Raw genomic sequence first — 27,718 nt, 5'->3', positions numbered from 1 at the left:
CTAATATGTAGGTATGCACAAAGTCAATCTTAGCACATTAAGTAACATTATTATTGATATTAGTGTGACTATTGAATATTGACAAATATATAATGACGAATCGTATGCAGTTATAACAATTCTTTCTTCAGAATGATACAATTTAGGGAATTCATACATGTCTGTCTTCTGATGAAACAGGTCTTATATTATAGAACCAGTTGAGACGTATTTTTATTTATAAATTTAAATTTCTCACTTATACATGTACTATAAATACATCAGATTTTTGTTTTTACTTTCTTGCATTTATAAATCTTTGCATTGACTTTAAGAAATAGGTGGCAAACTTTAATAATATCATTTGGATGCTGTGGTCATTTATTGATTCTGTATGGCACTGAGAACATATACCATGGCTTCCCATACTTTAGAGCACACACAAATTTCTTGGGGTCCTGATAAAAGCTGATTCTCTCTGGTAGGAAGAGAATTTGTGAAATCAGTACTGGTCACTGAATACTACATGTTAAGAATATAAAATATAGCCGAGCGGTGTTGGTGCACGCCTTTAATCCCAGCACTCAGAAGGCAGAGGCAGGCATATTTCTGAGTTCGAGGACAGCCTGGACTACAGAGTGAGTTCCAGGTCAGCCAGGGCTACACAGAGAAACCCTGTCTCGAAAAACCAAAAAAAAAAAAAAAAAAAAAAAAAGAATATAAAATATACATGCATGTATATTTAAAGACTAAATATGTAGGTATAGTGTATATTTTCAGATATGATATCTATTTATGTTAAACAGTTAAATATTATATCAAATAAATAGTTTATTTTAACACTAAAATAAATTATAGTATATACTATAATAGCCCAAAATATAACATATAATAAATAAGTAAATGAATATATTTTAAGATATGATTCCTCCTAAATAACAAGTTGTGTCTTTTCAGATGAAAAATCAAAGCTTTTATTTGCAACTTTGTTTACTTGGAAACTAAGTAAAAATAAAAACAAAAACCACCTGGTTTGTTATTAATCATTCATTTGCATTCATTGGATCTTGTTTTCAAATCAAAGCTATGAATCATGTATTACATATGAGATTGTGTATTTGTTTAAAGTACACATATACACTTATACACCACACACATATATAGTTTATTAATTTTAACTCTATATGCTATTCAAAGCTCTATAGTATACATTTTTAAATATATAGCATTCCAGAGAAATAAAACACAAAAGTCAACTTAAATGGATGCGTTAAAGTGTTAATTGTAGATATTTTCTGTTTCAAATTTCATGACTACAACATTTTCTCAAAAGTCAGAGTATTTTTGCCTTTCTTAGTGATGGTAAGAACATTCTGTACTCCATCTTGAAGCTGGTGCTGTCAGAAGAGTAGCATTCAGGGATATGACTGATTGATTATAAACTGAAAAGGGTGACAGAGATTGAGATAAATCTCTGCTGAACTCATTTTAGCCTTCTGTAGGCCACATCTCCAACAAAAGGGACAAGGGAGGAGAAAATGGATATTTCAAGTTGAACAGGCCATTAGAATTCCATCTAAAGTTTGTCCAATTAATTTGAAACCTATTAAGAGTAATTAAATAGTGCCTTGCTCCTGATAACAATTCTCATTTGAAAGCATTTTTGGTTTCATTTGTTTTTATAAGTAAGTATACTTTATTACTCAATTTATAGTTTAAAATTATTTTCATTTCTATATAGTTGATAACTAATGTATGTGATATTTATAAATTACTTTTATGATTTTTCATTATCTTTCATTTAAGAACCTGAGACTTATATTTAATTCTTAAGGATAAACTTTATAAATGTCCATGGTCAATGTCTAGACTTTGAATGGGAAGGGGTTGTATGTTTGATGACTCTGAAAATAGATGTAATACTAATGCTGGCATTATTATGAGAGCAGTGAAGAACTGAGCAGGTCAGTCTTCTAGCTAAGGGACCTTTAATCACACTAATGAGTGGAAGTAATAATAATCCTTCTATTGAGTTTACTTTTCCCCAGAACTCCTGTATTCTGTGCAGTCACTACAGAACTGCCACAAGGTTCAGCCAAGTCGGCCTGCCTTTCTGAGTCCTCACTCAGAAAATAGTTACTTTTCTCTTCTTCAGATCTGTTCTTCCTTTTGGATGCTGCCTGGAGCCCAAGTATGCTTCTTCTACTAGTTCTGGTGTTTTTATTTCCTCACTCCTTGGCTGCTTGTCTGCAATGCAACTGTTTATAAACAGCCTGGCTGTATCTGTTACTCTTTGTCTTCCTCTTTCAGGTAGCTGTCAAAATTTACAGCTTGTGGTGCTGTTCTGGAGTTTTTGATACCTAATGAAACTGTCCTCAAGCCTTTTTCTGAGTGCTCCCTTAAATTATTTTACTAATGAGACTAAGAACTGTAAGCGGGAGCCAGTATTTCCCCTGTCATGTCCCAAGTAGGGCTCCTTAAAATTTCTGGTAATAATACATATCATGAATGTATAAATGATATGCTCCTTGGTACTGTATGCCTAGTATAATTCCTATATTCTGTCTTTTTAATTGATTTTAGAATTCCCTTTTATATTAAAAATGTAAATCTATGAGATTTTATTGTAGATATAAGGGAGAAAGTAGATAGAAGGAAGCATCTGGGCTGAACTTGATTGGCTACCTAACGTCAACCATGAGAAAAGAGAAGGGAAGGGAGAAAAAGAGGCTGGGGAAAGGGAAGCAGAAGTCCAGCCCCTGGGAGGAAGAGGTTTAGGTAGGAAGTGGGTTGAGAAGTGCTTGGGGGAGCTGCAGGTAGTGTCTTGCATTTCAGAGACTTAACATGCTATATGTGTAGAATGTAATTGTCATTCTGTCAGGTTCTCCCAGATTACACAGTACATGGAATGGGTGACCTGAAGCATTTTAAAAGCAAGCCAGCGTTCATAGGGAGAAGACTTTTAGATTTCTCTAAAATCAAACTTTGATGAAAAAAAAGTATACAAATCATATATATTTATGTACATGAATATATTACAATATATGAATGTATACATGTTGTACAATATATAATAAAATGAATATACATGAGATCTAAATTTAATTGGGAACAATTATTCCTAAGGAGTTTGATATTAAACACTTCTTCCCTCGTTTATCTAGATTTTGAAAAAAAAAAACATCAGATTTTACTTTAAACCAGTTGTGGAAAACTTTTCTGGTAAAGGACCACACAGTAAACACTTTAGGGTCTTGTTGTGGTAAATTTCCAACCCAAATATGCCCCAGCAATGAAAACACCACTGCACTACCATCTTCTACATCTTATGAGACCCCTTAAAACTTGAGGTTTCTCCAGGCCATGTGCTTCTACTCTGCTTTTCTTCTTTCTCCTCAAATTAACATCAAACATGACTAGCCCCAGGGCTATCCGCAAAAGGGTCTGATCTTTTTCTCAGCTCCCCAGATTTGAACTTTGGAGTCTCTTGTAAAAGCCACACCTATGCTGAAGTTTCTAAAGACTGATTCAAAACAGTGATTATGGAGAGTCTGAATGTTACAAATCTTAAGTTACCTGGTTTGCCTTTAGCCCTTTTAGTAGGGGTATAGCTTTCACATCTGATTCCCATATAACATCGCTTTAACTTCCAGATAAAATCCTCAGAATACATTAACTAGACTATTAGACTATCTGTTTCTGAAAACTCAAACTCTAAGAACATCACCAGAAAGCATCTAAAGCCTGTAACAGAGACCCCATTCCACTGCCTACCTGATGTCCCTACCAGTGTTTTCAGTAAATGCATTTAATATTTTTTTTCTGGAAGCTCTGGCTTCTGCTAGGGTCCCTGGTTCCTGTATAGAAAAGAGAGGAGTTTTTTGATAGCTGTATAGTATTCCACTGTATACATGTACCACATTTTCTATATCCGTTCCTCTGTTGAGGGACATCTGGGTTCTTTCAAACTTCTGGCTATTATAAATAAGGCAGCTATGAACATAGTGGAGCACGTGTTCTTGTTACATGTTGGAGCATCTTCTGGGTATATGCCCAGGAGTGGTATTGCTGGGTCCTCAGGTAGTACTATGTCCAATTTTCTGAGGAACCACCAGATTGATTTCCACAGTGGTTGTACCAGCTTGCAATCCCACCAGCAATGGAGGAGTGTTCCTCTTTCTCCACATCCTCCCAGGCATCTGCTGTCACCTGAGTTTTTTATCTTAGCCATTCTGACTGGTGTGAGGTGAAATCTCAGGGTTGTTTTGATTTGCATTTTCCTGATGACTAAGAATGCTGAACATTCATTTAGGTCCTTCTCAACCATTTGGTATTCTTCAGTAGAGAATTCGTTGTTTAGCTCTCTTCCCCATTTTTTAATAGGGTTATTTGGTTCTCTGGAGTCTAACTTCTTGAGGTCTTTGTATATATTGGATAATAGTGCTCTATCATGTTTCAGATTGGTAAAGATCCGAATCTGTTGTTTGCCTTTTTGTCTTATGACAGTGTCCTTTGCTTCACAGAAGCTTTGCAATTTTATGAGGTCCCATACTGATTCTTGATCTTACAGCACAAGCCATTGGTGTTCTGTCCAGGAATTTTCCCCTGTGCCCATATGTTCGACGCTCTTCCCCACTTTCTCCTGAATATGTTTCAGTGTCTCTGGTTTTATATGTAGTCTTTCATCTACTTAGACTTGGGCTTTGTACAAGGAGCGATTTGCATTCTTCTACATGCTGACTGTCAGTTGAGCCAGAACCATTTGTTGAAAATGCTGTCTTTTTTTCCACTGAATGATTTTAGCTCCTTTTATCTATGAAATTCTTAGGAAAATGGATGGATCTAGAGGATATCATGCTGAGTGAGGTAACCCAGTCACAAAAGAACACACATGATATCAACTCACTAATAAGTGGATATTAGCTCAGAAGCTTGGAATAACCAAGATTCAAGTCCCAAACCACATGAAACTCAAGAAGGAAGATCTAACTGTGGATGCTTCGATCCTTCTCAGAAGGGGGAACAAAATACCCATGGAAGGAGTTACAGAGACAAAGTTTGGAGCAGAGACTGAAGGAAAGACCATCCAGGGACTGCCTCACCTGGAGATCCATCCCATATACAATCACCAAACCCAGACATGGTTGTGGATGCCAACAAGTGCTTGCTGACACTGATATAACTGTCTCTGGATTGGCTCTTCCAGTGCCTCACAAATACAGAAGTGGATGCTCATAGCCATCCATTGGACTGAGCTCAGGGTCTCCAATGAAGGAGCTAGAGAAAGGACCTAGCTAAAGTAGCTGAAGGGGTTAGCAGCCCCCTAGGAGGAACAACAATATGAATTAATCAATAACCCCAGAGCTCCCAGGGCCTAAACAACCAACTAAGAGTACACATGGTGGGACTCATGGCTCCATCTGCATATGTAGCAGAGGATGGCCTAGTTGGACATCAATGGGAGGAGAGGTCCTTGGTCCTGTGAACACTCTATGCCCCAGTGTGGGCGAATGCCAGGGCCAGGAAGTAGGAATGGGTGGGTTGGTGAGCAGGGGGAGGGGGAAGGGGATAAGAGGAGGGTGTTTTTCAGACGGGAAACCAACGAGGAACTGGGATAATATTTGAAATGTAAATAAAGAAAACATCCAATTTAAAAAAAAAAGAAAAGAAAAGAGAGAAGGAGAGAATGTAGCACAAAAAGGAGAGGGTTTATGGCCAGGTAGAATGCAGAAGCTTCAGGGGAAGACAGTAGACAATGGCCCAATGGCCCAATGAGAAGAAACATGTTCACAGGATGGCAGTGGCCAGTGCAAGAGACTCCATTGTGCTTTTTTCCATGTTTAGGGATGGTTCTTGGAATTTTTATTAGATATTTTCTTTATTTACATTTAAAATTGTATCCCCTTTCCTCATTTCCCCTCCAAAAATCCCCCCATGCCACCTCTCCTTTCCCTACTTACTAATCCACTCACTCCTGCTTCCCTGTCTGGCATTTCCCTACACTGGGCATAAAGCCTTCATAAGAACAAGGACCTCTCCTCTCATTGAAGTCCCAAAAGGCCATCCTCTGTTACATATGTGACTGGATCCTAGAGGTCATCCATGTGTACTCCTCTTTGTTTGGTGGTTTAGTCTCTGGGAGCTCTAGGGGTACTGGTTGGTTCATAGTGTTGTTCCTCCTGTGGGGCTGCAAACCCCTTCAGCTCCTTCAGTCCTTTCTCTAGCCCTTTCATTAAGGACCCTGTGCTCAGTCCAATGGATGGCTGTGAGCATTTACTTCTGTAATTATCAGGCACTGGCAGAGCCTCTCAGGAGAGAGCTATATCAGGCTCCTTTCAGCAAGCACTTGTTGGCATCCTCAAGAGTGTCCGGGTTTCGTGACTGTGTATGGGATGGATCCCCAGGTGGGACAGTCACTGGATGGCCTTTCCCTCAGTTTCTTTTCCAAACTTTGTCTCTGTAACTCCTCCCATGGGTATTTTGATCCCCCTTCTAAGAAGGACCAAAGTATTCACTGTGATCTTCCTTGAGCTTCATGTGGTCTGTGAATTGTATCTTGGGTATTCCAAACTTTTGGGATAATATTCACTTATCAGTGAGTGCATACCATGTGTGTTCTTTGTGATTGTGATACCTCACTCAGGGTGATGATTTCTAGTTCCATCCATTTGCCAAAGAACTTCATTCTTCACTCCTTACAACAGACAAGTTTCCAGAAGGATAGAAAGAATGATTTGAATGAATTCTGAAGGGAGAGATAGATCTAGTCTTAGGTAACTACAGGAATGTCAGCAAGCTGCCCTGGAGGTCCTAGGGAACATCTCTCCCCTTCAGAGAGAGTGGACTCTACCTCCTTTTTGCCAGAAAATAAGTCTCTTGAGGACTTAACTTGGCATATAAAAAGATGGAAGATTGGTGCTTTTTTGAGGCCCATTAGGGTCTAAAGACTAGAACCTAGCTATTGTCTAGACCGAGATGGAGACCTAATATTCTCAGCTGCATAACTGGGTGAGGGGAATTTATATTCTAATTAGTAATATGTTTTTCTTCTGCAGCAACCTTCCCCTTGTAGTACAGACACTTAGAGAAAAGCACTGGCCAGGCTATTTTCTGAGTCACTAACCCAGAAAAAGCATACCGCTCTGTTCTTTCTACCCTTTTGTCTTTTCCTCTTGTAGTAGATGTTGTATGGTGTTCTGGGCTTTCTCACTTTACTTGTGTGAAGTCAGTTCCCCACTGTTTCTGAACTCCATTGCTGTACATGCCAGATCCTAACTACATATTGTTACTTTCTTTTTCTTTTTTTCTCTTCATTATCCATCAACATAAACATAACAGTTTAAAGGTTAGCTGCCTTGCTATTTTTCTCTTAAACTTTAGTAAAATTGTTCTCAATCTTCCTTTTATTTCTATTTTAAAATTCTCTTGTGTTTAAACTAGAAACAGCAGAAGGGGTTCTAGATTTTGTCAGTAGCATAGCTCGTGTCTCTAGCTGCATATGTAGCATAAGATGGCCTATTCGGCCATCATTGAGAAGAGAGGCCCCTTGGTCTTGCAAACTTTATATGCCCCAGTACAGGGGAATGCCAGGGCCAAGAAGTGGGAGTGGGTAGGTAGGGGAGCAGGGTGGGGGGAGGCTATAAGGAACTTTCAGGATAGCATTTGAAATGTAAGTAAAGAAATTAATAACAACAACAACAACAACAACAATAATAATAATAATAATAATAATAAAAGAATATGGTACCCAATGTGTGGCTGCTCAAATTCTTCTGGTAACAGTATGTCTTTACTGCCAACCATAAAGCCTTCTGCTAAATTATCTTTTGGACAATGTAAGGTGTCATGTCCCCACCCAGAGCAAGAGATACCATTCAAATTTAATTCTTTTAACTAGTATTCAAATTCCTGCAAAGGTTACTACTCCCTGGTTTTACAAGCTAAAGATTACAGAAAAGAGGAATCCTCCCTGATGGTCCTTTAAGTCTGCTCATTCCTTACTAGGTTCAGAACACCTATCTTATGACTGTCTTTTATTCTGGTACTCTGGAAGTTTATTTAACTGATTTCATACTGGAACTCATCTTTCAGAGCAACCTAATTTCATGTTTCCAACCACAATCGCTAACATTTGACTCAAAATAAATGTTGTTATTGCCTTTGGTGATGAATCTGTATTTACTCCACAAGAGTTAGACTTGATCTTGTAAAAAAAAAAAAAAAAGAAAGAAAGAAATGTTGCTTAAATAAAACAAACAAAACCTGTACTTGCATGAACAGGTTGAACTCAAATTGATAAGAAATTCCACAATTGTGGGGAGATTGGAATGTTGCAGGTCCAGAGCCTAATTATACTTTATCTTGTTCTAACTTTACCCATATAACTAATCATTCCTTGTCCACCTCTGCATCTGACCTTTGTAACTAACAGATAAAAATCTTTGGGATTTATTAACTTAAAAAAAAAAACCTCATTCCCACAAAATCAAAAGTCTAAAAGTGTCATCAGATAGCATCTGAGGCCCATAGCTGTGAATTCTCTTGCTTTGCTGTTATTCTGATAACTCTACCACTATATTTGAAAAGTACCTCAATTTATGATTTCATTCTGTCATTACAAAATCTTCAAAAAGCTGCTACTTCACTGGGACATGGAAGTTGGGTAACCTAAATGTGAGTTCCCAGCTGTGGTGACTCATGGCTTCAGAAAAACCTCTCTTTCCAACTTGGGGTGAAAGTTGTGTCTTTGAATCTAAAGACCACAGCCTACTGCACAGCTCAAGGTCATGTCAGTACTGATATTACGCTTTGTTTATGCCTAATCTTCTGGGTTTGTGGCTAATTTATTTCTTATGAGTTGTAGAACATGGACAGTCTCCTCCTCTCATCCTCCCCTTTCATCTACAACCCAGAAGACTATCTTTGCACATGCAAATAGACCATCAGGGGTTTTCCTGAATAAAGAACAGGAATTCTGCTGCTACTGTCACAATAATAAGCACACTGCAGATGGTGCTTTCATCCCAGAACAACCACAACAGAAAAGGAGATATGAAACTTCTGTCTGCATTGCAGTGTGCCTTTTTTTTTTTTCCTATTCTATAATTTGACGGTTTAATTTGGCATTGGTGCAAATAAATACTTAATCTTCTACTGGAACTTGACTGCTGGGCTTGTTGTCAGGGTGGTAATTCTAAATATAGGTAGGCAAGAGGCGAAAAAGACACATCAAATTCCTTATCTATCTCACTTTTGGCACTTTCAAAGAGTTTATATTTAAGCTTAAATTTAAATAAGCATTCTCTTATTACCATTGCCAGTATTCTGTCACAGTAGTCCTTTTGGTTCACTAAATAAGAAACATAAATTAGAGCTTCAGAGATAGCTTGGAATCCCTGTTTTTTCAGTCTATTGGAGGTATCAAAGTGGAAGTGTACTAGATCCATCCCAGCCCTTGATCTTCTCCATGTTGAGAAATACAGTGGAGAAACAGTTAAGATGAAAAGGTGTGATGACCGAAAACAAAAAAGTTATTATTTTTTTCCTGAAAACTCAGGTCTTCTCAAGGTATAAAGTTTTAAGTTTTCATGCAATGCACAACCTCTTCAGTTTGTTCCCACTGCTGTCTGCCCAGTACAGGGCCTGAGCTAGACATTTATCCTTGTCAGCGAACCCTGCTTGCCAGCTTGCTTCACTTCTGCTCACTACAGCCTCTAATGCTCATATGATCTCTGGTCTCATCAATTACAATTATTTCAAGTTCTATTTACTGAACTTTCCTAATGCTGTCCATCTCCCTAATGCATCTGTTGTACTCAAATATAAAACTATAATTGGGTCTACTATCAAGAATTGTTTTTCCTTTGTGTTGATCAATGTTACTTTTATAAGTTTCTTTACAAGTTAGCATCAAGAAAAAGATTTCAGCTTCTGAATAATTTGCAAAACATGTTTTCTTCCTCTTTCTTAGATATTATAAAATTGAGAATTCAGTTTTGTAGCTTATTATTTGGATAGCATTTGTCTCTGCTCTGTGAATCGTTCTCATACTAACGACTAGAGTGAACAAAATGTACATTTTAAACAGACAACTTCCTGAAACGTCTCATACTTTAGGTTCAAAGGATAAATTATCTTTTTAGTAAGAGATTTATTAAAAGTAATTAAAGCCATAGACAGATGGCAACATGGCAAGAACATTGAATACAGTTCAGGCTCCTGTGGCAGAGTGAGGTTTCATTTTCATACATTTTAGAGGAAGGGGGAGGGGGAAATCAATTATAAAGTTTTGTTTGTGGCCTGCATTTAGCCATTTGTAAGGACAAACAGTGAGTAGTCAGGTAAAGAATGTCAAGTGTCTAATGGAAAATCAGCTTTCCTGGCTGGCTGTGACTTGAGGCTGTTAGGGCAGGAAAGACACAAACCTAGAGAAACAATTGAATTTAGTTCTAGAAACCAAATTACCTTAATTTCAAGAATTATAAATTTAGTCAAAGTGAGGGAACTTCACAAAATGACATTGCCCTACTTAACATTTGCCAGTCCATTTCTCTGGAGATTAGGAATCAACATACTAGTATTGAAACATACATAACTACATAAAATTGTCTTGTACACTGACAGACACTTTATGTTTACTCTGTTGCTTATTCAAGAGTGCCATGTTTCTTACTGACAATAGGGTTCATTATCTTGGCAGCATATAAAACCTTTATTATAAGTGCTAGCCTGCCTTTCCTCCCACATCAGTTTTTGTTTCTTCTCTGCAATACCTATATCTTTGTAAACTGCTTATGGTTCTTCTGATACACCATGACATTTTCTGTCTCTGCTTTGTTACAATGCTATATACATCTATAATCCTTCTCTCATCCAAGATGCCAGCCTTCCATAATAATATGTACTTATATGACTTTTTAAATGAAATGAATTATTTTATTCATTTTTATTATATCTGGTGGTCAACTCAATACTTGATGTAAAGCCATGTTTATCGATTAATCATGCAGTTGAACTTTGATCTAAAGAAATATGATTAGAATGAAATATTGAAATAACTGATACAGAAACGTTATACTATATAATGAATAATTTATTTCATAAAAATTAGCGAGTACTTATTATTTTATCATTTTAAAATGAGATAATTCACACCAGTTCTCCCAAACAGCTTTTTGCCCTATAATTTCAGCTTTGTTTTAGAAATGTGGACTGAAACCCAGGGAGATAAAACCATTTTCCCAAGAACACTCAGCTAAAAAGAAATCAAACCCTGATTGAACCTTGTCTGGACATACAGATTGTAATCCTCTATTTCATTTTTCTTCCATTTACATATTGAAAGTATATTTATAACAAATGATAGTAACTAGGCTCTCCTGTGTGTAGATTTAGTATTTCTCCTGAGAATGCCGACATTGCTTTGGCTGTAGCAATTGAAGAGTAGATTAAATTCTTTTAAAGTCTTAAGAAAACTGTGTTAGATAAGTACATCTTAGAATATTGTATGTGTATGTATTCATTTTAACTATTTAGCCAGGAACAAAATAGCCCAGAATATACCAACCAGTCCTCACAAGCATTACATAGTTCTCTTGAGATTTTTTTGTTTTGCTTTGTTGTTTTTTTTTTTTTTTTTTTTTGAGGGGGGGGCAGGGTCTGCCTGGTTGCCCTAAAACTTATAATGTAAACCAAGCTGGCCTTTAATTCACAGAGACCCACCTTCCTCTGTCTCCCAAATGTTCAGGTTAAAGTCAGAAAATACATAAGTTTCTGGAGTCACAGACAAAGCTCACAAAGTAATATAAACAGGAGCTAAAGAAAAGGTTTAATGATCAGAGGACTTGTCATGCAAACAGGAGGATCTGAGTTTAGATCTTAAGCACCCATGGTAAGAGCCAGCCATGACAATATAGACCTGTAACTCTTACGCTCAGAGGGCAGAGGTGGGGAGATCTTGCAGGCTTGCTGGCAGCCAGCATAACCAGGCAGTGAGCAAAGGTTCAATGAAGACCCTGTCTTTAAAAATAAAATAGAGAGTCATTAAGGAAAGCACCTGATGAAGACCTATACACACACAGGCACACACCAGCACATATGTATATATCAAACATACACAAACACAGAAGATGCTAACACATACCTAAAAAGTAGTGTTTAGAGGACTTAATGTGTACACTGAATAAAGTACCTCTTACACACTGAAAATCTCATTTTCTTTCGTGTTTATGTCAGTTAATTCAGAGCAGAGACTCTGTTTACTAATGCTGTATGTCCTATGACATATTTTAGATATTTTGGCAGAGGTGATGAGATAAGAATAAGAAATGATCTACATTCACAGTATGGAAGAGATTGTACATAGATATGAGACAGGTATCTGTGAGCCATGATCTGGCTAAAAATCCAATAGTCCGAAGGGCAATGCCAGCTACTTTAACCCCCATCGAGTGGCCTAGCAGGTCAGCTGTTAACATCATACTCTTTGATGATTTTGAGGCAGACTTTTACTAGCAGATAACATGCTTTTTCACCTTAGATTATCTCAAGGATACATATGACATGCCAAAGTCTAATATATTTGACCTTGAAGACTTAGTTTCAATCAAGATGGCAGATTTATTGGTCTGTTGGGGACACTCCTATTTTTTATTGTGTTGCTGTGATAAAACATACTAACTAAAAGCAACTTAGATCAACAAGGAGTTTGTTTCATCTTACAATTCCATGTTATAATGGAGAAGTCAAACCAGGAAGTTCACATAGTTAGTCATATCACCACATAGCCAAGAACAGAGAGAAATGGATGCATGTAAGATGAATGCATATAAGTTGACTTGCTTGCTTGTGCTAGCTTGATTTATCCAACTTCTCCATGCTAATATAGTTCAGGACAAACTCTCTAGGGAATGTTGCCACTCACAGCAGGCTGGTTTTTCCCACATCAATTAACTTAATTAGCAAACCCCTCACAGACATGCCCATAAGCTATCCCTAATTGAGACTACCTTCCTAAGTAATCTGAAAGCTAACCATCACAGGGGACAAGACAGGTTTGGAACATTTTGCTTTTCCCACCACTTTATCTACTTTCCTCTGTGACATCTCTTAGATGCTGACTCAGTAGGGCTCCATTTATTAATGAGAGAACTAAAAAGAGGGTATTTGGAGAACAGAAATTTAGTAGAAGGCCAAGACATTTTTTGGGGTAGGTTCTTTTTTAAAATTTGAGGTAGTATCATGTTGGAGGACTTTACATATCCCTATGGGAGGGGCTAACCCTGCCTTTTGTTTTGCTAATGTCTTTTATTGATCACCGCATCTGTCATCTTTCCTATGAAAAGCATTTGAATTAACAAAATCCATTTCTCCTTGGGAAATTAACTTCTGGTGAAGCAAATATATAGAGCACACTGAATAAATTTATACTGCAGAAGATATCAATTGATAACTCACTTCTTTTTGAAGGCATTTTCCATATGCAATTATGACACATTTCTTATGACAATTCAACATAAATTCAACTTTTGGAGATTTTATTTTTTATGTAAAGAATTGTAAATATATATATATATATATATACCATAGCACAGAACATAGCCTATTCTTAACGGCTACGAAAACTAGCTAAACATCTTATATAGTTTGCCACTAGGAGGTTAGAATTTTAAAGTTCTGAAGTGCAGTGGGTAGTTGGGTAGGTGCCATGTCTTGATCAATGCCGAGAGTAACCAGAATAGGAGCATGAAAGCACTCGACATCTTCAGCAACCACTGTTGCAGTGTCTGTTCCTTTGGAACAGGAACTTGTGATGTTCCCAGGACTAGCAACTGACAAGTCCAATGTTTATGACTTCAAAACCATATATGACCAGAATGTACAATGATCTCCTCAGGAAAGACAAAGAACTCTATACACAAAATGGAATTTTACATATATTGGACAGAAATAAAAGGATCAAGCCCCATTCTAAAAGGTTCCAGAACTGCACAGACCTGTTTGACCTGTTCTTCACTTGTGAAGAGAGTCTCTGACTAGGCTGTAGCAGATTTGAACTCCAGAGATCAGGAGTCCTGCCAACCAGTGCATGTGATCAATGTGGACATCCAGGACAAGCATGAGGCACCACTCTGGGAGCAACCCTTATCTGTGAGCTTTGCCAGTGTATCCAGCACACTGAGGATATGGAGAATGAAATCAATGAGCTGGTGCAGAAAGAGTGGCCAGGCCTTACTGAATACTGTCTGCTTCTACTGAGCCACCTGTATTTGGTGCATGGCCCTCACCTTTGTTGAAGACACTTTTTCAGTGTGTTTTCCCTTCTGATACTTGTTTATACTGCTAGGTTTTCATCACCAATGTACTGAACATAAGGAATGAGGAGTGCACAGAAATGCTAGATTAAAATCCATTGTTTTTAACCAAAAGAAATAAAGATGGTTTACTCTACAGTCTTCCACGAAAAAGGGATTTTAAAGTTCTATTTAATTGGATGCTGTCAGAAATACTTGTAAGCTGTATTGCTGTGCCTTCTTATAGATAAGCATGAAATAATATTTATTTCAAATAAGAGTTTCACAAATATATAATATCATCTGTGAAATATTTGTGATATTTATAATAATACTAAAGTTTTGTGCTGTTCACTGTTGAAGATGATGGCAAGAGCTTAAATCTGTTTAACACACTGTACTATTTCCAAATTGTAGGGTGGATTTTAGTCAGGGCAGGGTTTTGCTGTTGATCTTCAAGAGTTTCAATAGGGTTCAAAACCATGAAATTTGGTAATTATTTCCAGCTTCTATCAGCTAATATGATGTCTGGCCTCAGCTTGTCACACTCCAATAGCTCCTTGCAATCTCATTATCAAAACTTTAGTTTGAAGTTTCAGTCTGTTCCTCAGTAGTATAAATTTGTCACTCTATAACACTAATCTACTTACAACTAATGTTACTTATTGTAACAGCTGTCTACTTACAGTTACAATGTTGCAAAGTTATTTTGTGAAAATAATGTAAAACAAATGTTATCTTAAATAGCTTTGTAAACTTTATCAGGAATAGATAATGCTACAGTGATGTGGTAAGTGGTTAGTTAGATGGTGATTGAATTGGACTTTGATTAAGTGAAAGTACTGTATGATTCATTTTTCTTTGGGTTTTTATGATTTAATACAGGATCTTGCTATGTAGGTGTTGCCTCCTGTGTCACTGTGCTCAGACTGTCCTCAAACCCACAGCAATCCTCCTGCCTCATCTTTCTGAATGTTCAAATTACAAGCATGAGCTACTATGTCTGGCTTATATTTTTTATTTCCTTATTAGAGGAGATACATCCTTGCATATATATATTTCTACTAATTATGAGCTCGCCAAATTCCTTTGGTATTGAAAATTATGTATAGAGAGCTTCTGCATGCAGGACTCAGTTCCATCTACCCCTCAGTATGAGGGTTGCCTCCTCAGAGAAATCCATGCAGACCAAGTGAACACTGGAAGCTTCTGCTTGCTTCGTTAACTCTCTTCTCTTCTTTTCTCCCAATAGGAACTTTTTACCCCTGAATGCAAGTTTAAAGAGTCTGTTTTTGAAAACTATTATGTAATCTACTCATCCATGCTGTACAGGCAACAGGAGTCTGGCAGAGCCTGGTTTTTGGGATTAAATAAGGAAGGGCAAGTTATGAAAGGAAACAGAGTAAAGAAAACCAAACCAGCAGCTCATTTTCTACCCAAGCCATTGGAAGGTGAGTACATCACATGCATCATCCTCTTGAGTGCTGCTACTGACTTTAATTTTCACATAGATACGTCTGACACGGCCACAGGAACCTTCCAGGGACTGATAGAAATGTTCTTTATTGGAATGGTGTTCACACAGATTTTTCCTCATGCTGCTTTGCTAAGCTTCATGGGGTCACCAAGTGCACACTTGTGGTAGAACATGTGTTTAACATATGTAGGAGGAGAGATTTTCAGTTCTGTGCACCAAAGAGGGGGGACAAAAGAAAAAAATTTCCTTCTATGTAATTGACTGTATGTATGTGCTGCCTGCATGTGTACATGTGGGCATGTGTGTGTGTGTGTGTGTGTGTGTGTGTGTGTGTGCATGCATATGTGTAGCAGAAAACTTTCAACTTCACAAATCCTCATTATCCCAAATGTTCTAAGTACTTCATGACTTTTTTAAAAATTTATTTATTATTATTTTCTTTATTTACATTTCAAATGCTATCCCGAAAGTTCCCTATACCCCACCCCTGCCCCTGCTCCCCTACCCACCCACTCCCAGGACTTGGCCCTGGCCTTCCCCTGTGCTGGGTCATATAAAGTTTACAAAACCAAGGGGCCTCTCTTCCCAATGATGGCTGATTAGGCCATCTTCTGCTGCATATGCAGCTAGAGACTTGAGCTAATTATTTGAAAAATAAAAATCTATGCTCTTATGAATATATAATGATACATATATAAGAAAATTTATTTTCACATGGAACTTTAAGAATTGGCTTATTTTCAGAATATCTAGGTAAAATTTCTTTTGAATTACAATTCTTGCAGACAATCCTTAAAGAACTCTACAAAGTCCTATGCTACATAAATAATTTTCCATTTATCAAATTATTTTGCTGCATTAAAGGAACTTACCTACTTTCAACTCTAAATAATAGCTCCTTCACATTTATTTTGATCAAATCCTAAGGCACAGGCTACCATGCTCTATCAATTAATTAGAAAAATATAAACATATGTACCTTGATCATTAAAGATTCTGCCAAAGGGCTATTTACTATTATTTATGTTAAAATTTAGAGCTGAAACAAAATGACCTTAAGTCTATTCCAAAGTTTTCTGGAGAAGTGAAATGGAGAAAATAACAGAGCCAGCAAACAAGCTTATAGAAGTGACCCAGCTTCCTGGGATAAAAGAAAAGGCCACCAGGTCCCTCTAGAGACTGACATGGTACTGGCAAGGATTTCTTGAAGGTTGTAGCCAGCCTATCTATCAAAAATTTCAGTTTTTTTTCAGACTTGATGCTTTGGAGTTCCTCAGTATTACCTCCAACCACTGAGCAGACCCCAGCCTTGCTCCTGTAGGTAGGTCAGGTCTGAGGCATATAATACATATCATGAAGACCATAGAAAACATCAGAGATTCTCCCACTGTAGTATAAACAGTTTAATCAGAAATAAATCCTATTTCTTGGTATACTAGCTCTAAGCTGAACTGTTATGTGAGTATGATGTGTACATATAAGGAGAGAAAAGTACTATTTTATCATGTTTTAAAATAATTCCTAGACAGAGGTACACTAACTAAAACAAAGTGGTATGCTTTTTTCTTTTAAAAACACTTCTGAAAAACAATGCTTGACAGTGAAGATTATTAGAGGGATATGAATTTCAAACTTTACAAGCCCCAGTAGGGTATAAATTATATATCTGAAAGCTTTAGGACAGGTAAAGATATTTCCACAGGACCATTGCTTCTGGATACTCTGGGCAGTCACGTCTCCCACTAAGATTTATTTCATAAGAGATGTTAGTCAAAGTTTTGATACTATTGGGTCCTGATTTGAATGGGAGTGAGAGACTGGAGGTGCTTCCAGAATGAAGACTGTCTTTTTTCTTTTTAAGTTAAAAATAGATTTTCAATACAATATATTCTGATTTTTGTTTCCCTTCCACCACCTCCCCCAGATAGTCCCCACTTTCCTACCCACACATGTCCACACCCCTTCTTTCTCTCTATCCTAAGAAAAGAAACAGTCATTTTAAATAATAAAATTATATAAAATAAAATAAAATAGGAAACAAACAAACATAAAAAAAGCCAAAGAAAGAGCTCAAGATATACATACAGATGCAGAGACCCATACATTCACACACACACACCAATCCCATAAAAATCACAAAACCACATATACATATGCATACACATATGCATATATATACATATACATAAATACAAGGACCTGTAAGGAAACAAAACAACCAAAAGCCTAAAGTCTTGAAAAAGTATTATGAGTCAAAGAACCTCTAATAAAAAGCATTGAGTTCATTTTGTGTTTGCCATCTACTGCTGAGCATGGGGTTAGGCCTTTGGAGTAGTTTATATAGCCAGTGAGACTTGATTGGTGGAAACCAAATTTTCATTTGTGAATGGTTATCAGTTGGACATCATTTCCTGGGTTAGAGACTAGCAACTTATACATACTTTCCAAGTCATTTAGTTCAGTGTACATTTACTTTTGTAAGCATGTTAAGAAAACCCATGAGATACGTTGATGCAGATGCAAGAACCCTCCATGGAAGTTGTGGAATTGATCCTGATTCCACCTAGGATCTTTTCTGCAACTTCTAAGCTTTCAAAACCCAAGCAGCTTGCTGGGTATAAACCATAAACCTCTTACTTTCATCTGCTTTTCTTTACATTCCTAGTTGCCATGTACCGAGAACCATCTTTGCATGATGTTGGTGAAACAGTCCCGAAAGCTGGGGTGACGCCAAGCAAAAGTACAAGTGCATCTGCAATAATGAATGGAGGCAAACCAGTCAACAAGTGCAAGACCACATAGCCAGATCCTCAGGTGTCCTGACTTACTTGTCCCGAGCACAGTGGGGCGATTTATCCTTACTAGACATTCCTGCTCCTGTGGCGGAAAAGCCCCAGCAAGCAAGCTGATGCTTGTTCTATGCTGTCTCAGACCTCCTTCGTTGCAAGTGGATAAATCTCAACCTGTGGTCCCCCTATACCAAGAAGACACCTGGACAAACCAGCTAAACTCAGACCATGGAATGCCCTACCAGATATGGAATGCCTTTTTAATATCTTTTCTGTGACTGTGACACTTCATGTGAATGACATACTTCACAAGTACACTCAATACCTTGCCTGCTGACAGCTACCCATAATCCTTTTTGAGTCCTGTTTCAGCGAAATCCATGTGTTTAAGTTCAATTTTGTAGCACACAAATAATATTGAGTAATTTCTAGTTAGATGCTGTAAACCTGTGCTATCATGGATTTCTCTTCTTTCCATTTTTACAGGGCTGCTCGCTCCACTGTTTGTGACCTTTAGCAGGGATTGTGTTCCTCTGAATCTTCAATGTTGCAGTTGGTTTGCTTAGGAGAACAATTAGGGAATCAGGAAGCCTTCTAAACCTATTACTACAAATAGTATCTATAAAGATTAAGATTGTTGTCTTTGGCTCACATTATCGATTAAACACACATATATGTTCTGTCTAGTAGGAGACTCTGTGCTCCCGAGGTAGGCATGGCCTGGGTGGAACAAGGGTCAAACACAATCCATGGAAAGCTCTCTATGATAGGTGTTTGGCATTCCCTCTTAGTTTCTTTATGTGTGTGTGTTTTATACATATCACAAGCTTACTGGTAATGGTAACATTTGCCTTGCCCAGCGAGCAAGACCCACTTAGTTTTTGAGAAAGTGGGTCCAAAGAATTCTGTAGGCCTTGTAGGCCTGATTAAGGTTCATTTTATTTTCGTCAATTAATCCTCACTATTGGGAAAAAAGAATAAAAACCCAAATCATTACAACTATAAGAAATATGCTACCTAAATCCATTTCCGGCCAACTCCTTCCTATTTTTAATGAAGATAACTCAGTGCCACACCTGACTTGGGCTGCATTCCAGTTATCCTCATCTTCAGCAAAGCATGGGCAAGGCGGCTGTTGTGTTCTTTCCTGCAGCAGCAATGCACACGTTAGTATAAATTAGACTTTCAAATTTTTGGTATTTAATGACAAGTTTTAAAACTGGGTGTATTACGGGTTTTGTTTGCTCTTTTATTTTGGGTTTTGTTTGGCTTGGTTTGTTTCTGTTTTGCTTTGTTTTGTTTTGTTTTTAGCTCAACATGGGACCTGGTATCCTCCTGGATGTTAGCAGTATATATACCTCTAACTCAGCTATGTTAGGCCCAACAGGCTGGTTAGAGATGATTTGTCAAGATTTCAGAATACAGTTTGTTGAGTACCCTAGATAAAACTAAAGACAACCCAACACACCCCAGCAATTGGGGTTTGGGCATTTGATTTATTTAATTTTGTTTTATTGCTTTAATTTCATTTTGAATTGAATTCTGTAGAACTCAAAGTTTAGGGATGCTTAGAAAGGCCGTGAATTGCTGGAGATACCTTAAAGATTTCATGCAAAGTGTTCAATAACAGATATAAAAAGCTTCAAAATGTTTAGTACTAAACTGTTTGGAAAAATATTTGTTAACTGTATGTACTCTTAATAAAATTCCATGTTTTCTTCTCAGAAGAATTCATTGAGACCAAACTGAACCTCTTTTATAAGAAACAACTGATGTAGGATCAATGTACTGGCCTCTTGTTATTTCCATGTGGCAGGATGACCTACTTGCCATTGTCCCCATATACACTGTACTTACTGGGAAATTATTTTCTCATTGCTTTCATGAATCTCCATGACAACCTTTGCCCAGCGTAGAAAAATTTTGGCCTGCTTAGCTAATTAAAGATTCAGTATAAATTTAAGTGTTTATGTTCATTTCATTTTCATATTAGATTCCATTTTAATAAATAAACATTAGCAAAATCTTTGAGTAGATTTATTGTCAATAATGCTAAATTGAAAATAAAACAAAATAACCCCTTTGACCACTCCTGATTTGGTGTTATGCTTAACTAGATGAAACTCATTAGCTGATTATTTAGAGAAGACATAGATTCATAATATGTGGTGAAATATGAATAACTTGTAATTCCTATTAGTTGGGTTTGTAGACACAGCTTATACCCCTCCACATGCACACACATCCCAAACCAACCTATCTTTCTGTTTTTGATAATCAACACTACCTGAGATTTCTGTTCTCAAGACCTATTTAGTGGTTAAAATTGAGGCAAGATTTATTTTTGTAAATGTCTAAGATTTATGTTAATGTTTCCTTCTGTTTGTTTTGTTTCCCAAGATTTGTCTTTAAAAGCATTTATTACTGTAAGTAGGTATTCAAGTGGTTTATTCTAATATATGTTTAGACACATTGGAGTGGGGTCCTTGTTATCTTTGATTTAGTTAGACCATTTCCTTTGTGTCTGGTCTCACCTGTTGCATGGGAAGAGGAAAGCACCAAATGACCTGCATGTACTAGGACTCATGTATCCAGAAGTGCTGGTATGTATTATTCAATTTACATACAGAGAGATTGTCTGTATTGTACAATTTGTGTTTCTTATCATTTGTTGTGTTCATAGCTGTGACATATCAAATCAAATACTTATATGAAGGCATATGGAAACCATAAAATAATTTTGTGTAACAAAATAGCATTGTATCACCCCAAATATAGAGAACTCCCATGTAAATAAGTTGATAAACTCAATTTTCCCCTTTACCATGCCAAAGAAAATTTTAGCTCCTTGATGATACCTCTCTTGCTATTTTTCTGGAACAAGGTCATCATTCCTTCCCTCAGAAATTCAGTTTGCTACCATTAAATGCAATCTGTCATCACTGATGTTCTGTATAGTAAATCTGATGGAACACATTTGTATTTATAGACTGTGTGTTTTATATCTTCCTGTATGTATGTTCATTGTACCAAGTCTATAGAAGACCCATTCATTCTGCATGCATATCCGGTAGGGGAGGGTTAGTTCTATCACCTTTTTATGGTACCTGATTGCTTTGCTTATCCATCAACAGTGCTCAATGTTCATCCTCTGCATAATTCAAGTAACACCATTTTTGTTTTCAAATAAGTTTAGTTCCTAAAAATTTTTACTACTTTCCTTGGAAATAATTGTGAAAGATGCACAAACAGTTTGTTCTGTGTGAAGAGCAAAGGGAATTGAGCACTTTCCCTATTATTCTGGAGAATGTGGAGTCTTGCTTTAAGTGTTTGCTTGTTCTGGGTACTTTGGGTGAGGAATAGATCAATAATGGACACTACAACTTTTTCTCTAGTGTTTCTAGTTACGGGCTTTTTAGAAAGTAAGCAAAATGTATCATATCTGACCATTTAATTAATGATTGAACTACTAAACTATCTTTTTCTCTTCTCTATAGAGTGACCAATATCAGATTTGGTCTTTAAACAAAAACTAAAACTAAAACAACAACAACCGCAAATCTTTTGTTGTTCCTTAAAGTGAATATGTATTACTTTGTTAATTTTTTTCCAAACATCACGCGTATAATATGTGTTTGATGTTTCTCAATGAAGGTTAGTGAGACTAAACTGACTAAGGTTCAAATTAGAAGAAACAGAAAATAGTGGGAAATGATTTCCTATTTTATTTTAGGAAAATATTATATCCTAGGGGAACAATTAGGCCAAATTTCTAAATATTTTCTGAAGTACAGGTTTAGTCAAATCCAGAATGTAAATTGTGTTGTTCTGGATTAAGAGACATAGGTAATTAAGAGTTTTACAAAGTGAAACACAAGACTGAGTAAGTGTCTGGAATACTAAGTAGCTTTCAGAAAAGTTGTGACAGTTGAGCTTGTAAATTAAGACTTCACTGTATTTTTTTCTATGTTCTAGGTTCTCATTTAGTATAATTCTGATATTTACTGGTGAGCTGATAGAGATAAGTCACTTCTTCCCTGGTGCTGCTAGACTCCAGATGAACTCAGGATTCTTGAAAGGAACAATGGTTCTCTTCCTAAATTTAGAACTTTTGTCCCCTGGAGGAATTCTTCAGTTATGATTTGCTAAATAAGCATGGCGAAGATCATCAAAATTGATTAACTTAATGTCTCCTTTACAATTATCATGTATCCTAGTGTAATTTTTGAAAACCACAAGTAAGCCAAAGAGATTTGTTTATTTTCTTCTACTCATTATGAATTTGTCCTTGCTTGGCATTCTCAAAAAAAAAAAAAAAAAAAAAAAAAAAAAAAGGTAGATTCTATCTTGGAGTCAAAGTATAGAAACATTTAGATAGAAGATAAGTTATATTCTTGCCTATCACCATGTGTTTTAGTTTTGGTTTGGTTTCTTCCTCTTCTTCTTCCTCTTCCTCTTCTTCTTCTTCATCTCTTCCTCTTCCTCCTCACTTTCCTCCTCCTCCTTCTTTTACTATAAAAGTGTGTGAAATCTAACACTTCTTTATAGATGTTGGCATTTATAGATTTTTACTGATGTTGGCATGGCTAGGGCCAAATACAGGTTGACAAACAGACACACAAATATTAGCAAATAAAATTAATCTTATTTTTAAAAAAATCTGTTTTCCAAGGAAAAGAACTGATTAGAATTTAGGTTATTAAGGCAAATACTGCAGCTTTCTTCCATAGTCTATAACAATGTACCACAGAACATGGTGACCTACCACATATTTTCATGTTGTCCAAAATTCAGGACATAGCACACTTTATTCTTCATGAAAAAAAATTCATTTTTCCAATGTCTTAAACTCTATTCTGAGAACTCCTAAATGGTCAGGATATTGCAACACGTTTTTCTTACAAAAATATAAGAAAAGTAACACATACTTTTACGATAGATGCTATCTATAGAAATGATAAAAACTAGAGAGGAAATTATAACAATAAAATAGACGCGCTTAATGAAAAGGGTCATAAGGAACTGAAAGTAATTCCAGGGAAGCAAATACATAGCTGTGATTAAAGCCAGCCCACAGGTTTTTTTATGTATGGACTGAGAGTTCAGGATAGATTTTATTTATTTGTTACAGTTTTAAAACATTATACATTAAAAAACACTCTCCCTCAGTAGTTTCTCTAATAGGAACTGTCCAGATCTTTATAGAAGGCTGAGTCTTATAGTAAGAAAAGCTGAAGGCCATTGTACCATGATGGGAAGGTTAGTGAATCTTAATGCTTGCAAGTCAACCACCACATCATCAGAACTGGTATTGAATTATTATAATTGTTTTTTTTTTCTGGTTTAAAATCTATTTAGAGAGATAGAAAGTATAGAGAAAAAAAGGAATGAAATCATACATACTATACCTTAATTCCTTATATTTCCTCCAATTTACAAAACTAACATTGATTACCAGCTCAGTAAGTAATAGATATACAACCAGTATGGCTGGGTTCCCTAATCTCAGGATAGAGGCAACAATTTTATAAATACGTTAAATTCTGAGAACCTTATTATTACTATAAAGCCAGCACCAGTGACCCTTCAAATACTTCTCAGTATTTAGTTTTTAAGTAACACAGCGGAGGTGTGTTTTCTTTACATTTGGAGACTTGACTGATAAAGTCCAAGCCATGATTCTAAAATATTTGCATTATTAATATAAAATTTGCAAGTAAAAATTCATCTTAAAACAAAACAGAAATGATTTTGCTATGTTATTTTGGATTTTACAAATAATTCACATTTAGGGAAAAGGTATTTTTTTAGCTTTAAATAATGGTTGATTTAACTATGTGTATAAGTAGATCTAACTGTATATATGCAAGAGAATCCCAAATATTGTACATTTTCATAATTCAATGTGAATTTCATACAGAGCAAAATTTCACCAGAAAAATAAACATTTTGTTCGTATCATTGAGTGAATAGTTGTAATTTTGATTTAAACCATTTCTAGAATTTTAGTGTCCACTTCTGAACTTGTAAAATCAATGTCATCTTTTTGACCCCACCATTTCTTTGAAGAAAGGAGAGCCATTAAAGGGAAATGAATGCAGTATGAAGACCCTCATGTTTCTAAGTAGACACTGTCTTCTTCAGAGGATAAATTACATGAAGTAATTTAAGTATGAAAAATCAGATTTCTTGTACATGTAACCCATGTCTAGTCTTAAAAACAAAATCTGTTAGTTCTTAGGATCTAAAGTGGTTATTCCAATTTATTCTTCTCTGCCGTGTTTGTTTTCCGTGAGTAAATAGATATTGACACAGAATATAAACAACTTATGTCATTATTTATTAAAATGTCAAATTGTGCATTTATCATTTCTTCCTGTAAGAGAATCTTGTGAGTTTAAAGCCCTTGTGATCTGGGAAGCCCCCAACCCATCATCACACCTCATATGTGTCTGTCATAATCATCCCATATACAAATTCAGAGTCATATGGAATCCTGGAAAATCTGACTGGTTGGTTTATGTGAGAATAAATATTATCCTTATATTCTGATACAGTGTTTCTGGTGTTGGGATGTGGAATACTAAATACCATGTGATTTAGCATTTTTCTACTACATCTTGGTAAACATTGGATGTCAGAAATTACTTTGTTATAAGGGCCTTTCTATTTTCTTTAGGGTGGTCAGCATTGACTGTGGCCACTACAGACATATCCCCATAACACAAATACTCCTACCTACCAAGTCTAACAACCAAATTCTCTGTAGACATTGCCAAATATCTTGGGGGTTGCAAAATTGCCCTCTTCATTTGTGAAACACTGATGTTAATTGTGGGAGAACAATTCTTTATGGTGTAACTTATATCCATTTACTAAAGTCATTTGTATTAAAGACCAATGCTTCACTTGGGCAGTCAGAAATAGAAAAACACACAAAAATCTGTCCTATTGCTGTGTAACATGCTTTCTTCTGAATTTCTAAAATGGCCTAGAAATAAGAATCCAGTTGTCTCCCATGGGATCATTAAGGATATTCGGTACCAAGCCAGATTTCACATGCATTTCCATTCCATCCATCCCAGCATTCACAGTTTCCACAGCTACAGATTCCATTCCCTGCAATAAAGTAAACACAGAAATCATGATTATGATCAGAATACACCATTAGAATATGTAACTATGAACCATATCTCTTCATGAGAAAACCATTTATCCTCTCTAAAGTGTCTAACCATCTTTAAGATAGTAAATGGCATCTCTTTGAATTCATAATTTATTAATTGAACAGTACCTACCTTTCATCACTCAGCTGGGCTCCCATACCACAGTTCTATCTTCTGTTAGTAGGCAAACCATGTATGACTTACAAATAAACATTGAAAAGCATAAAGCCCATTGATATTAAATTAGACAGGTCTGAGAGCTGCAAGAAATCCTTGTCTAGTAAGGTGGACAGAAAGTGATTGTCTAATTTAATGTCATGCAAAAATAATCATGTTCAATGAACTAAAAATGTTTGATTACAAAAATATTTTGTGTTACTGAGATTTTTACCAATGGTATATTGAATCAGTTAGAAGTCTAATAAGTGGGCACACATTTTATAATTAAAATAATAACTTCAGGTGAACACTTACATAGTTATTTAACTTGGTTCAATATTATTTATAGCCAATTATTAGAACTAAATAAATTAGGTTTGATGGTCATTACACAGTTAAATATTTATTATTCTCTGTTGTTATCTCTCATCCTGCCACACACACACACACACACACACACACACACACACACACACATTCATATATATATCCAGTTTCCTAAAAACAATCAATATACCAACTTGTAGCATGTGAATGCTGCTTTAAATAATACCCCTTCCCTGTCTGGACCTTATTAAAATGAAATGGTTGTAAACAGAATTCTATATTTGTATAATTGTCTATGTGTGAGTTTATATAACAGGTTACCTTGTGAAATTTTTCCAACAATCATACACTCTGGCTTCATTCCTTTGCATTTTTCTAGGGAAAATGTTATTTTGTATTTACAGATGTTAATTTTTCCTTTCAGAGTTAATACACATGGGCATTGTTCATTTGATTGCATGGAAGCTGCCCTCTCTGCCCTATCTAAAGCAGTGTGTGGTAGATGTCATTTTATTCTATTGACGTTTGTGGCACAAAACAATTAGTGTAGGTCAATACTGTACCTGTGCAAATGAGACCGTCGTGTTTGTCACAGTCTCTGTCATCACAGTCACAAAACTCCCCTGAAATATACCACTCTTCTCCAGAACAAATGCACTTTCCACAATGACAAGAACCTGAAATCACAATGGGTGTTACTCACTGTCACCAGAGAAATAAAGCTTTTCATCAAGAAGAAAGTATCATTGACACACTGACAATAGACTTGTAATAACCTATCTTCTAAAGGAAAAAGTTTATTGAATAGCTGCTTCTCAGAGGGGAGCTTTACTTACTGTAATACATAAAGGTCATCCAGGAAAGCCTTTATTATAGATCTAGACAGTTGCAATTAGCCTTGAGCAAATGTTCCTTGGTCCAGTCTGGTGGAAATGTCAATGAAACAGGAAGTGGCTAATCCTTAGAGATGCTCTCCCCAAAAGGTATTCAAAATAGATGGTTTGTTTCTTTCTTTTTCAATAGAATTGCATTTTAAGGTTCCTGTTCTCTAAAGGAATGTACTACTAAATTATATCAAATGAAGATTTATTTTACAATCAAATAATTACTAAATTATTGAGCTAATCATTTTATAGTTTTATGTACATGCATTTCTTGAAATAGAAACACACAAACTTCATACTGAGTAGCACGGTAAAATGCTAAAACTGCAAACTCAGTTCCTTATATCTGATTGATGGCTCGGGCTTGCTCTTTAGGATTAGCTATAATCATCAAGAGTTCTTAAAAAAAAAAAAAATCCTGAATAGGGTGTAGTCAATTTTCCCACCTTTTATAAACTTCCTTTGTGGTTTCCTCCAATTTAATTTAAAATCTACTTAGTTATTAAAATATTTTGTGGTAACAGAGAATTTTATTAGCAACTTAAAATAAAAAAAATTAGTTTTATGATGCTCAAAAGGATTCTCTTGGTGTAAATGCCTTTCAAGCCAGGCTTGAAAAATCACAAGGATAAGCTACTTTTGCTAT

General features: G+C 36.1%; 2 protein-coding genes and 1 pseudogene across 6 annotated transcripts in view; 2 read left to right on the top strand and 1 right to left on the bottom strand.

Annotated features, from left to right (window-relative positions):
• Fgf14 (fibroblast growth factor 14) overlaps window positions 1-25,088 on the top strand; it is a 626,226-nt gene extending 601,138 nt beyond the window's left edge. For all 5 annotated transcript variants that reach the window (XM_029541653.1, XM_021203046.2, XM_029541652.1 and 2 more), the window contains 2 exons: window positions 15,523-15,721; window positions 18,413-25,088. In XM_029541653.1, the coding sequence (XP_029397513.1) occupies window positions 15,523-15,721; window positions 18,413-18,549 (336 nt within the window). In that variant the 3' untranslated portion in view covers window positions 18,550-25,088. The remainder of the gene's footprint in view (window positions 1-15,522; window positions 15,722-18,412) is intronic.
• On the top strand, window positions 10,167-14,235 carry LOC110325691 (annotated as a pseudogene).
• Window positions 24,856-27,718, bottom strand: part of Itgbl1 (integrin subunit beta like 1) — a 233,355-nt gene continuing 230,492 nt past the window's right edge. The window contains exons 10-11 of the mRNA XM_021203044.1: window positions 26,752-26,865; window positions 24,856-25,655 (exon numbers count right to left, since the gene is read on the bottom strand). Of these exons, the coding sequence (XP_021058703.1) occupies window positions 25,564-25,655; window positions 26,752-26,865 (206 nt within the window). The 3' untranslated portion in view covers window positions 24,856-25,563. The remainder of the gene's footprint in view (window positions 25,656-26,751; window positions 26,866-27,718) is intronic.

The sequence above is a fragment of the Mus pahari genome, chromosome 8, assembly GCF_900095145.1.
Source record: "Mus pahari chromosome 8, PAHARI_EIJ_v1.1, whole genome shotgun sequence".
NCBI lineage: Eukaryota > Metazoa > Chordata > Mammalia > Rodentia > Muridae > Mus > Mus pahari.
This window is presented reverse-complemented; position numbering and strand designations above follow the sequence as displayed.